The sequence below is a fragment of the Amblyraja radiata genome, chromosome 10, assembly GCF_010909765.2.
Source record: "Amblyraja radiata isolate CabotCenter1 chromosome 10, sAmbRad1.1.pri, whole genome shotgun sequence".
Classification (NCBI taxonomy): Eukaryota; Metazoa; Chordata; class Chondrichthyes; order Rajiformes; family Rajidae; genus Amblyraja; species Amblyraja radiata.
The window spans coordinates 65,434,969-65,448,898 of record NC_045965.1 but is presented as its reverse complement, the minus strand read 5'-3'; the positions used below and the strand labels follow the sequence as shown (position 1 = coordinate 65,448,898).

Below are 13,930 nucleotides of genomic sequence, written 5' to 3'. Positions count from 1 at the left end.
GACAGGTGTTGCATCTCCTGCGGTTGCAGGGGAAAGTACCTGGGTTTGGGTGGGAAGGGACGAGTTGACCAGGGAGTTTCCGAGGGAATGGTCTCTGTGGAAAGCAGAAAGTGGTGGAGATGTGACGAGTAGTGGGATCCCAATGGAGGTGGCGAAAATGTTGGAGGATTAATATACTATGTATGACGGCTGATAGGGTGAAAGGTGAGGACATAGGACGAATGGGGGAAGGGGAGTAAGAGCGAAGCTGCCGGATATCGAGGAGACCCTAATGAGAGCCTCATCTATAATGGAAGAGGGGAACCCCCGTTACCTAAAGAATTAGGACATCTCCGATGCCCTGGTAAGGAACATCTCATCCTGGGTGCAGATGCGGCGTAGACGGAGGAATTGGGAGTAGGGGATAGAGTCTTTACAGGAAGCAGGGTGGGAAGAAGTGTAGTCAAGATAACTATGGGAGTCAGTAGGTTTGTAGTAGATGTCAGTCAATAATCTGTTTCCTGTGATGGAGACGGTGAGATCTAGAAACGGTAGCGAGATGTCGGAGATGGTCCAAGTGAATGAGTGCAGAATTCACTTGGAATCAACTTCACCACTAATTTCCATCCTGCACTCAAATTCACTTGGACCACCGTTTCTAGATCTCTACCGTCTCCATCACAGGAAACAGACTATTGACCGACATCTACTACAAACCTTCTGACTCCCATAGTTCATCTATGCTTCAACTCCCCCTCCCATTCTGACCTTGGCCTCCACCATTGTCAGAGTGAGGCCCAGCGCAAATTGGAGGAACAGCACCTCATATTTCGCCTGAGTAGTTTACACCCCAGCGGTATGAACATTGACTTATCTAACTTCAGGTAGCCCTTGCTTTCTCTCTCCATCCCCTTCCCAGTTCTCCCACTAGTCTTACTGTCTCTGCCTACAATCTATCTTTGTCCTGGCCACCTCCCCTGACATCAGTCTGAAGAAGGGTTTTGACCCAAAACATCGCCCATTCCTTCTCTCCAGAGATGCTGCCTCACCCGCTGAGTTACTCCAGCATTTTGTGTCTACCTTGTCCAAATAGGCAGTACTCAAAAAAAATCTCAAAATTCACAGGTCAAGCAACGTCTGTGGAGAAGGAATAAAATTTCACTATTCACATTGATGATTTTTCAGTTTAGATGGAAGCACATTGATAGGAAATACACTGCCTCTGCCCAATCGCGATCTATTTTTATTTTTGATTTCCACAATGCATAGCCTTTTATTTTATCACTAAACAACACTAATATAATTCTGTAACTATAATCACACAAGGTTACATAACATCTGTTCCATTTCCAACACAAGGTGACGATTTATACTGGGAAAATAGGCCTGCCACAGAACAAGGCAAGTTCACTTCCCACAACACATACATGTCTCAGTTGCTCAGAGCCAACATTACAACTTCTGAACTAAATCATCTCACTGGCTCGATTTCACAGCCAGAGTAACATAAACAAATATAGTACTTTCATATCCTCCTTAAATGGCAATTTTATTATCCCGATTAATGGCATCCATTTCAAAATGTGAACCACAGAATCGCTAATAATAGTCAATTTTCTACTTCCTCAATTAACAGAAATTCATCTCAAATTCTCACTTTAAGAGCTTGTTTCTATTGCTAGATTTGTTTTTAAGTACAATGACAAGATATTAGACCAATTTGCTATTGTTAACAAACCTCGATGTTAGGGGTGGCGCAGCTGGTAGAGTTGCTGCCTCACAGCGCCAGAGACCCTGATTCAATCCTGACCGTGGGTGTTCATAAGGTCATGTCAAACGCTTGTGTTTCCTCTAGGTGCTCCAGCTTCTTCCAAAGGGCAGATTTACAGGTTAATTTGGCTCTAAATTGCCCCTAATGTGTAGGGAGTTGACACAAAACTAGTATGAATGGGAGATCGATTGTGAGCATGAACTCGGCGGGCCAAAGGCTATTTTCATGCTTTATCTTTCAATCCTTTTCATCCAAACATGCTACCTCATTGTATTTTCTTCGTTGAAGTGGCAAAGTTCGTCAAATTTCACATACACGCCTGACATTGGCTTTGTTGATGATGAAGTCAATACAAATTCTGCTCAATTACCTCTCACATTTTATGCAAATTATAAAAGGTTGGTCTGTAGCTCAACCTTTGAGCCAATCCAACCCAATGCAACTGACATCAACTGTAACATTAAAACACTGTCCTGGTCGACCTGAGTTAATGCCACCGAGACCCTTAATCAAATCTGTTTTACTGTCTGTGCACAGCCAAGAATTACAATACTATTCTTTATCCATTTTCTTTTTTCATGACAAAGATTTACAGAGTAAAATCCATTTCTCAGAACACAAAGTGGTGGCTAGTTGTGGAGTTCCTACATACCGATTAATCCTTATAGCCAATGCATAATATATTGGAGAATCAGAATCCAAAATATCACTTTGTAATCATTAACAATATAAACTGGTTATGTTAAGAAATAACAGCATAACCAATGGACACACAAGAGGCTGCAGATGCTGCAATCTAGGAATAAAAAGGAAACTGCTGGAGGAACTCAGTGGGACGAGCAATGTTTGTGGTGGGAAATAGACAGACGCCATTTCAGGTCGGGACCCTCCACAGATGCTGACTGACCCGGAGTACTTCCAGCAGTTTGTTTACAGAATAATGTTTGATAGTAAAGACAATGGTTTTCCCAGCCAAGGGATAAAGAGATTGTGTATTAATAATAAGTCACCAACCATGTCCAGAAGAACAAATTAAAACACCACAAATGCAAGCATTCCACAGTATTAAAGGAAAAGACTGGTGCAAATCCATAGTCAATCTCTTTGCCACGGAGACTGTCACTCCCGCATTGGTCTCTTCAGGCACAAGCTACGTTGCTCCAGCCGAGGTTTGGAGCAAGCAGCCAGCAACTAAGATGCATCACCCATGGTCAGTCATGACCGAGGGGGGCCTACGATGGGGTGCAGTAACCCAAGATAGTCTGCAAGGTCATTCACCTCAAATGTTAACATTCTCTCTCTGGATGTGGCTAAGAGTTTGTAGGAAATTGTTTGTAATTGTTTTTAATTCTGTGATCTATTTCATACAAAACCAGGCAAGTTTTAATAGCTGATAATTAGCTTAAAGGGCACATTGATAAATGCTGCAAAAATGAAAGTGTTAAAATTATGCCTAACATAAACCCCCCTCATATCCTTTAATCCTAAACTCAAATAAGCTACCACAATTGAAGTCACAAAATTTAAAAAAACTGGAGATTTGTACGCCAACCCTGGCATGCAGTACATTTAAAGCTGAAGTAAGATTTTGTTTGGGGAATCCATAGAATCCAAGGGTATTGTGTTCGCGTGGCAACTTGAGAGTGATGTGGAAGAACTTCTTGAATGGCAGAGCTCCAACGGGACGTGCAACTTGCTCCTATATCCATTCATTTTGTTCTTACACAATTCACCAGTTGAATGACATTTTCAGTGAGGGAAAGGTAAGGGACCATGCATTCGTCTTCATTGGCAAGGCAGCATTCACAGAAACTTAAAAGCTTCAAGTTCCGGGGTGCACTCATCTCCGATGATCCATCCTGGACCCGGAACATTAATGCAATCTCAAAGAAACATCACTTCTACTTCCTCAGCATTTGAGAGGATTTGCCATTTAGCAAAGTTCTTAAGGTGTAGAATGGAGCGCATGAAGACTGGTTGATTCATGGCCAGGTTGTGGTATTTCGATCACTCGGGAATGAAGGAGGTGCCTGGATGAGGTCTGATTTTACCGGGCTGTATGCAAAACAAAGCATTTCACTGTATTTCACCCGGCTGTTTGCAAAACAAAGCATTACATGTGACAATAAAGTGTCATTGGATCATTATTGAGGCTGCAGAAAATTGTGGAAAAGTCCTGGCTTATCGGGTGTTAGTCACCTCACCATCGAAGGACCTACCGGAACAGCAGTCTCAGGGCGGCAGCTCACAAAGAATCACCCTGGCCACGCTATCATCTCACTGCTATCATCAGAAAAAAGGTATGGGAGCTGGAGAACCTTTATCTGCGGGTTCAAAAATAGCGTCTTCCCATCAAACATTAAACATTAGAAACACCCTACACAACCCTACATCAGCATTAGAAACATAGAAACATAGAAAATAGGTGCAGGAGTAGGCCATTCGGCCCCTCGAGCTTGCACCGCCATTCAATATGATCATGGCTGATCATCCAACTCAGTATCCTGTACCTGCCTTCTCTCCATACCCCCTGATCCCTTTAGCCACAAGGGCCACATCTAACTCCCTCTTAAATATAGCCAATGAACTGGCCTCAACTACCTTCTGTGGCAGAGAATTCCAGAGATTCACCACTCTCTGTGTGAAAAATGTTTTCCTCATCTCGGTCCTAAAAGATTTCCCCCTTATCCTTAAACTGTGACCCCTTGTTCTGGACTTCCCCAACATCGGGAACAATCTTCCTGCATCTAGCCTGTCCAACCCCTTAAGCATTGAACCACGGTGGCCACAGAAGGCTGTGGAGGCCAAGTGAATGGATATTTTTAAGGCAGAAATAGATAGATTCTTGATTAGTACGGGTGTGAATGGTTATGGGGAGAAGGCAGGAGAATGGGATTAGGAGGGAGAGGTAAATCAGCCATGATTGAATGGTGGAGTATAAGATGGGCCGAATGGCCTAATTCTGCTCATATCACTTATGACTTTGCATCAAGGTTGCACCATTTACTTTGGCTTGCACCATATGGTAATTTATAAATGATAATTTATTGTTGAAGTTAATGTGCCTGTGAAGCTGCAACAAGAGTTTTGTTGTGAATCTGTGGTTTTCACCCAGAGTATTGTGGAACTGTGGAATTCTCTGTATGGAGGCCAATTCACTGGATGTTTTCAAGAGAGTTAGATAGAGCTTTTAGGGCTAACAGAATCAAAGGATATGGGGAAAAAGCAGGAACGGGCTACTGATTTTGGATGATCAGCCATGATCATATTGAATGGCTTTGCTGGGTCGAAGGGCCGAATGGCCTACTCCTGCACCTATTTTCTATGTTTCATTGTTCCAATCTACATGGCAGTTAAATATTCGAGATTTGATTCTTGAAATGTTATCTAGAAATCAGAATCATGGAATTACCAACAAACTACTTGTAGATTTTCAACAGTTCCTCTGATGACTCAAGTTGCATTCATATAATCAACTTTACAATTTGCAGGGCTCAGTTTTCTCCATTTCTTTGTAGTGCTTTATCAAAACTCAGGACGTATAGCATTTTAAAATATGTTTTGAAACACTTCATTTTCACGAATAAGATAGAAAAAACCAGAAGTTAGGGGGAAACCAAAGCAGGTATACAAAGGAACAGGTTTCAAATAGGCTTGTGAAGCCCAGACACACACCAGGATTAATATTTAGTATTTCTCTGAACAAAGGTAGGCATCCAAGATACACAATGATAAATTAAACCACAGATCCAATGGAATGTATGAAAGCCAAATAAACTGCCAACAAATCTCCGTGAAACGCAATCGTCAAGATGCCACAAGCCTTGCTCTAAGGAATTACTCCGGGCACCTGGCAACAGCAACACAGAACTCTGCCCGTGGAAGTACAAAGACTGGTGGAGCGAGTTTTAAAAGTTAAAAGTAATAGGAACACCTGCCACTAACATGAAAAGTAACAAACAACTGTGCGAGGTGAGATAGTTGGGAGTAACTGAGCGGGTTGCATCTCTGGAGAAAAGAAGCAGGTGACAGGTTGAGACCCTTCTTCAGACTGAAGTCAGGGGAAAGGGAAACAACAGATAATGACAGTGATATGGAGAGATATAGAACAAATGAATGAAAGATATGAAATGAAGGGGCAGCATGGTGGCGCTGCGGTAGAGTTACTGCCTTGCAGCTCTTTCAGCACCAGAGACGTGGGTTCAATCCAGACTATGGGTGCTGTCTGAACGGAGTTTGTACGTTCTCACCGCGACCACGTGGGCTTTCTGAGATCTTTGGTTTCCTCCCACAGTCCAAAGACGTACAGGCTTGTAGGTTCATTGGCTTTGTATAAATGTGAATCGTCCCCAGTGTGTCGGATAGTGTTAGTGTGCGGATATCAGTGGTTGGCGCGGCCTCAGTGGGCCGAAGGGCCTGTTTCCGTGCTGTATCTCTAAACTAAACTAACAAAATGCAAAAAAGTCACGATGATAAAGGAAACAGACCATTGTTAGCTAGGGACTAGGTGATAACGAGTTACAGGCAACGAGACTCTGAACGAGTATCTGAACGAGTATCTCTCCACCAGTATCTGAACGACTTTGAAGCTAGTACAACTTAGGGGGGGAGAATGGAGAGAGGGGGGATGCAACTTGAAGTTAGAGAAATCAATTATCGCTGCGTTATAAGGTGCCCAAGCTAGCCCCAGCTAGTTGTGCCTTAATTCTACCATAACTGCACTGAAGCATTGATCACTGTTGGCAATCCTCTTTCTGGTCATTTTGTGCAGTGCCTGTTTAATCTCAGTGTAATAAAGTGGGCTACTGACACATTCACACACTGGGTGATACTTTCATGCATCAGAATATTGCAGATGCTGTAATCTGGAGAAAAAATCTAACTGAAGGAACTCAATAGTTTGGATGGTAGTGGTAGACCTACTTTTATAATACTTTTAGCGATTTTATGATTCAAAATCTCCTCGTTCCTTCAACCATTCAAAAAAATATATTTTCTGCACCCTCTTCAGCTTGCATGTTGTTCCAAGAGAGGCATATCAGTGCAGCGGTAGAGCTGCTGCCTCACAGCTCCAGAGATCCGGGTCCGATCCTGAACTCATGTGCTGTCTGTGTGTAGTTTGCACGTTCTCCCTGTGATCATGGGGGTTTCCTCCAGGTGCTCCGGTTTCCTCCCACATCCCAAAGATGTGCGGGTTTGTGGTTTGTTCAGCGTGAGCTTGGCACGCCAAAGGGGCTGTTTCCATGCAATATGTCTCTATAGATTGAGGCTAAGTGGTAACCAGAAGTGAAGAACACTCCACTTGTGCGATAACCAGCATTTCACAGGGCCAGACATGTCAAGGGTGCAACAGTGAATCACTAGCAATGTGGTGGCATGTCATGCTGACCAGAGGGCCAAATACACCCTGTACCTGGCCCTTCAGCTATGCAGCAACCACCTACATCCTCACCCAATTCATACTCAAGCAGGGTAACAAAGCTTTTTTTCTTCAAATTCCAAAAATCTTAAGACACATTTTAGTCCATGGCAAGGCAACCTGAATTGTATTTGGGCCACTTAAATTAATCATCCTTTTTTTGGTGTGGTGAGAGTCCAGAATCCTAAACTCTATTAGCAAAGCACCTTCCGTATGCCCAACACCTTCAACGATTTATGCAACGCACTCAAAAGTCACATTTTCTTACAACATATTTAAAGTTGTGCTGTTTCTTATTGTTCTGGTGATAATGAATAACATTGCATTTCTGCACAGTATATTCATTTGTCATATTCCAACAGTCCAGGCCTGCTTGACATTAACCTTTTCAATGTCTACTACACTTTTCCCTTTCATCTAATCCCCTCCCTTTTCATAGTGGAAGAAACTGACAACGGGTTGAGAAATCTTTACATACACTCGCAGTTATTCTCATCCCATTACAACACTTAAGTGTTTCCTTTCATTTCCAATGCACTAACAATCATCTTCTCTCACCAATATGTCCCCAACACTTTGCAAAGGAGATGAAATATCAAGCGCCTTATTGTTGCTGTAAACGTTCGTTTTGTACTCCACTCTGGTTAAATCGATTGGGAATCTCTATTACAAAACTTGCGTTAAATGAAGCAAAATTTTTTTTCTGTCCCAAAGTCACATCATGGAAATGAGTCGTAGTAGTACTAACACAATGGTAGGACAAAGGCATGGTAGATTCAATCCTGGACTTGGGTGTGGTGAAGACATTAAAGGCAAAAAAAAAAGAATCAGAGCAGAGTTGTGAGGATGTACCGAGGGAAAGAGAAAATTGGCACTAACCGGAATGGGTGTAGACTAGATGGGCCAAATAGTCGTCTTCTGTGTCACTGATGAGTAATCTAATACAATTACTTGGAACCAGCTATTTTGGTAAACACCCCAAGCATAAAAAATGGTACAAGATGAACATAAAATAAGACATTATATAGAATTAGAGTTCTAAAAATGTTTTGTTTTAGTTGGAAGTTCACAAATGAATTGGAAGATTAGCACAAGGCCAAGTGGCACATGGTTGTTAATTTACTCGAACTCTGATATTGTAGTCAGTGTACGTTATTAACATCAATGACTCCCCAACAGTTTCTGCCAAGTCCCACGAGAATGATTTCATAAGCGATAGGAGCAGAATTCAGCCATTCGGCCCATCAAGTCTACTCCACCATTCAATCACGGCTGATCTATTTCTCCCTCTTAATCCCATTTTCCTGCGTTCTCCCCATAACCCCTGACACATATATTAATGATCTGGATGAGGGAATTGAAGGCAATATCTCCAAGTTTGCGGATGACACTAAGCTGGGGGGCAGTGTTAGCTGTGAGGAGGATGCTAGGAGACTGCAAGGTGACTTGGATAGGCTGGGTGAGTGGGCAAATGTTTGGCAGATGCAGTATAATGTGGATAAATGTGAGGTTATCCATTTTGGTGGCAAAAACAGGAAAGCAGACTATTATCTAAATGGTGGCCGACTAGGAAAAGGGGAGATGCAGCGAGACCTGGGTGTCGTGGTACACCAGTCATTGAAAGTAGGCAGAAAGGAGTCTGAAGAAGGGTTTCGGCCCGAAACGTCGCCTATTTCCTTCGCTCCATAGATGCTGCTGCACCCGCTGAGTTTCCCCAGCAATTTTGTGTACCTATTGAAAGTAGGCATGCAGGTGCAGCAGGCAGTGAAGAAAGCGAATGGTATGTTAGCTTTCATAGCAAAAGGATTTGAGTATAGGAGCAGGGAGGTTCTACTGCAGTTGAACAGGGTCTTGGTGAGACCACACCTGGAGTATTGCGTACAGTTTTGGTCTCCAAATCTGAGGAAGGACATTATTACCATAGAGGGAGTGCAGAGAAGGTTCACCAGACTGATTCCTGGGATGTCAGGACTGTCTTATGAAGAAAGACTGGATAGACTTGGTTTATACTCTCTAGAATTTAGGAGATTGAGAGGGGATCTTATAGAAACTTACAAAATTCTTAAGGGGTTGGACAGGCTAGATGCAGGAAGATTGCTCCCGGTGTTGGGGAAGTCCAGGACAAGGGGTCACAGCTTAAGGATAAGGGGGAAATCCTTTAAAACCGAGATGAGAAGAACTTTTTTCACACAGAGAGTGGTGAATCTCTGGAACTCTCTGCCACAGAGGGTAGTCGAGGCCAGTTCATTGGCTATATTTAAGAGGGACTTAGATGTGGCCCTTGTGGCTAAGGGGATCAGAGGGTATGGAGAGAAGGCAGGTACGGGATACTGAGTTGGATGATCAGCCATGATCATATTGAATGGCGGTGCAGGCTCGAAGGGCCGAATGGCCTATTCCTGCACCTATTGTCTATGTTTCTATGTCTAATCAAGAAACTATCTACCTCTGTCGTAAAAATATCCAATGACGACCTCCACAGCCTTAGGTGGCAATGAATTCCACAAATTCACCACCCCCTGACTAAATGCATCCTCATTTCCTTTCAAAAAGAACCTCCTTTAATTCTGAGGTTATGACCTCTGGTCCTGGACCCTCCCATGAGTGGAAACATCCTCTTCCACATCCACTCTATCCAGGCCTTTCAATGAGATCCCCTTCTAAACTCCAGTGAATACAGGCAGGCCCAGTTACGTCAAATGCTCATCATATGTTAACCCACTCATTGCTGGGATCATTCTCGTAAACCTCCGCTGGACCCTCTCCAGAGCAGTGCAACCTTCCTCAAATATCGGGCCCATTTTATTGTTTTTTTCTAGGATCCCCTCACCGCCGCACCAATTATATGTTGTAAATATTATAAACCAATAAAGTGTTTATTTTATACGGCACACAATGCCACCCTAAAAATCAACCCCCAAACTAATGGGTCTCCACAATCTACAATGACAAGTTTGATGGATCAGTTTACAGAATATTACAGCAGAACTTAACCTTCAGAAAACATATTTTATAATTAGATCTAAATGAAGAACTTACATTGCAATGCTGAGAACTATATGCTGCACTGTTCATCTCCCCCTTTGCTCTATCTATTGTACTTGAGTGTGTTCATATATAGTATCTGATCTGTCTTGAAAGTTTGCAAAATAAAGCTTTTCGCAAATGACAATAATAAATCTAAATCTTTAGATGCAAGAACATGTGGTAGGCACGAGGGAAGCAAATTCTTTGATACTTAGGCACGCGGAATAATTTTGATCACAATATAACTGCACAAGGGCCTATCACAAAAATATGCGTAAAATAAATTTCTGGCAAAAGTGAATATAGTTTCTCAGTCTAAAAACATGTTTGAGAGCATTACCTAGAAACAGGATTAAGAATTAGGATAGGTTATACAGGGCAGTCACTGTGGAGGTCAGTGATGGGTCAGATTTGCAATTGTGGTCACTATTAAGAAAAATACCCATTAATCAGAAACCTAATTAATGCACAAGTAATTCAGAGCAAAGTTGACATCAGGATGAAAAGTAAAACCTCAGACAAAATCCACAAAAAGAGCCCAAAGAAAGGTACACGACTTAAATCTTACAAATGGACAGTGAGTTTGCTGCTTTCTCTGACAGCTCAAAAGCCTTGAGCAAGGTCAGATTAAGGAGAGAAAAAAACTCCCCTCAGGATTGTGGGCAGAGAACAGATTGCCTGAAACTCCAGATGATTTTTGGCACATTAACAACCAGAAGAGGCCGATATTAATCTCTGCAAAGCGAGCGGATATGCGGGTTAATCTTGAATAGTTCCCACACTGTAAATGTCACACTAGAGTAACTGTACATCATTTCCAGATAGAACAATCTTTGTGGATTAAACAATTTTTCTTTATAATTTCTGATTTTATAAATGACGATCGACGATCTTCTTGGGGGGGGGGGGGTTATCCCAATTGGCTCAATAACCTACATATGTGGGGGTTTTGCTAACTGGGAGAGGGTGCCCAGAGGAAATTCCTACTGTCTGCTCTTGTATCCAACATTAACAATGGACTCAACTTAGACCCAGTAATGTTAGGTTTTCTAATCACTCATAATAATAGGAACCATCCATTCAACCCCAAATTATGAATATTTTAAAAATGCAACATTTTATATACAGAACGGATTGAAATTATCATGCACACTGGATGAGAATGCCAATTAAACAACCAAACTAGTTACTTGTTGCAATGCATTTCGAACAAGAAACAGAGCTAATGGGTCTTTTTTTTGGTTTTCGCTGCACTGTTTGCCACACCAACAAACGTTGTGATAACCACTAACAGCCATGCTACACCATATTTGATACATGATAATATCCTCATCAATAGATCAACGGCTAAGCCAACCTTACTGCCATTTATCCAGGTTATTTTCAATCAGCCAACGTAAACCATATATTTAATACATAACAAGGAACTAGTTGTTTAAAAATGTTCAACGTAATTTTTACTTCAAAATGGTAGAACATACAAGTAATCACAAAGGCATGTCAATTATGTCATCATAATTTTTAAACATTTCTCTGAAACATTAGAATTGGGAAAGTTTAAGATCTCATTAAAAAATGCTTATCCATTTGTGAAAGAATTACAACATTTCAGATGATTAACCAAGCATGGAAAAACCTTCATATTTTTCAATTGCTTTGGCAAGTTACCATGAATGATTTCAAAGATCATAATGTCCAGAGTCTATCATTATGAAGCCATATTCTAAAAATAGATCACCATTTTGTCTTCAGATTGCTGTACAGATATAACAATTACAAAATGAAACTCACAAAGTTCCCCGAGAATCAGTCTATGAACAGCACAAAACAGCAACAACGTGGTCTATATGAATGTAGCCAGATTGCTTGGAGCTGTATGCCGCAAAACGACCACAAAAGTTCATATCTCACAAGTTAGCTCACAACATTTGAGGCCAAAACTCTTACAGATATAAACTCACATTTCCTATGTGGCTTTGTCCACTTTAAAACAATGAATGCACATTACAAATATTTGTGGTTATCATAGCAGCATTGCACAAAAGTTGACAAAAATAGATCCGCATCATCGAGTTAATTCACTTATCTTACACAACAAGGCAGTCCTACTAACGAGTGCAAAATATTAGCAATGTAGATATCTGAATACTACATGCTTCTAAAACAACCAAGATCATTCAATGAATTGTCTAAATTTGAGGGGGAGCAACAGTGGATTACTGCTAGCATTCAAACCTGTTTGCAGGAGTAAATAGGCCTCAACATGCAATACGACTTTACCTTAGACGACACCAACCCATTATCTAATAATAGAACACCAGGCCTCCAACCCAAAACACAACGAAAATTGGAATTGAAAACAATGGGTTTTTTTAATCAACGTGTATTTTTAACCTCAGGATAATAATAATGTGGCAACTAATCCCCTTGTGTTTATCTGTCATGATGTATATGGGTGTGTGCCTTCCCTGGTGTGGACATGTGCAGACATCCGACGGTCCCTCTGAAAAAGAGTCTCGACCCCAAACGTCACCCATATCTTCTCTCCAGAGATGCTGCCTGTCCCGCTGAGTTACTCCAGCATTTTGTGTCTACTCCAGTAGAGTATTGCTGTACCCCCGAGTTACTCCAGCTTTTTGTGTCTACTCTTTCTTGATCTGCTTTCGTGTGTGTACCTTTCTAATTCATCGCAAGGCTCTTTAGCTATGGTGTGAATTCGAGAGGGTATATCATTTTTGCAGTGTGTGTGTGTGTGTGTGTGTGTCCCTCCCTTTCTATTTCCTTGCAAGGCTCTTTAGCAGTATTGAGGGGCATTTATCTGGATTGAGAGGAGAGGGGAGGGGAGGGAGGGGGGCATTTTATTTTTGCATTCTTCACGGTGTGTGTGTGTGTCGTTTTGATTGTATACAAGACTATTTAGCTGTGGTGAGGGCTTCCTATCTGGATTGGGGTGGGGGAGAGGAGGAGGGGTATTTTTATTTTTGCATTATTTTTTTGTGTTTGCACTTTTGTGTTTGTCTGCCTGTGGCAGTCTGGTCCGAGGCTGTGTGTGTGTGTGTGTGTGTCCACACTCTCACACACACAAGCAGTAGCAGACGTCCAGGCAAGGCCCAGTAGGCCTCAGCAAAGCCTGGCGCTGGGAGTTTGGGGGAGGAGGGATGAATGAGCCTCCTCAGTCTCTGCTTCCCTCCCTTTAACTCCCTCCCTCCCCTCCCCTCCCCGAGTGCCGACTCACCGCTCTCGATCTCGTTGCCTTTTTTGGCTGTCGCAGCGTTTCCCATCCTTCGCAAGAGCCGGCGGAGACTCGATGGGTGAAGCGGGCGGGCGGCTTGTGGCTGCTCCTGCGTTGCCCCCCCACCACCACCACTCTCTCCCCCCCCTCCCTCAAACCCCCACCCCCCCGCGGACAAACAATACAAATGGACCTCGGCCCCCCCTCACCCACCACGCCCCCGCGGGGAGCGGCTCGGGGGTTGATCGGGTGCGGATGCGTCTCCTCACTCTCCCTCTCTCTCCCCCACACACACACACACTCTCTCTCTCCCCCCGCTGATGCCGCCACCGCCGCCGCTCCGTCTTCTCGACGGGCCAACGCGCAACGCAACCCAACCTGCTGGCGGAAGTGACGGGCGCGCTCCCGCTCACACACAAACTCGCTGCTTGCTTGCCCGCGCCACACACAGGGGGCGGGGCCTGGCCGGCATCCTGACGTCACCGCGGAGCCCCGCTGCATG

The 13,930-nt window shown here is 43.0% G+C and overlaps 1 protein-coding gene across 2 annotated transcripts in view; it reads right to left on the bottom strand.

The window, feature by feature from the left end:
- The window catches only part of prkacb (protein kinase cAMP-activated catalytic subunit beta), a 150,492-nt gene extending 136,918 nt beyond the window's left edge, over nt 1-13,574 (bottom strand). For both annotated transcript variants that reach the window (XM_033029074.1, XM_033029075.1), the window contains exon 1: nt 13,432-13,574. In XM_033029074.1, the coding sequence (XP_032884965.1) occupies nt 13,432-13,477 (46 nt within the window). In that variant the 5' untranslated portion in view covers nt 13,478-13,574. The remainder of the gene's footprint in view (nt 1-13,431) is intronic.
- Nucleotides 13,575-13,930: the final 356 nt, after the last annotated feature.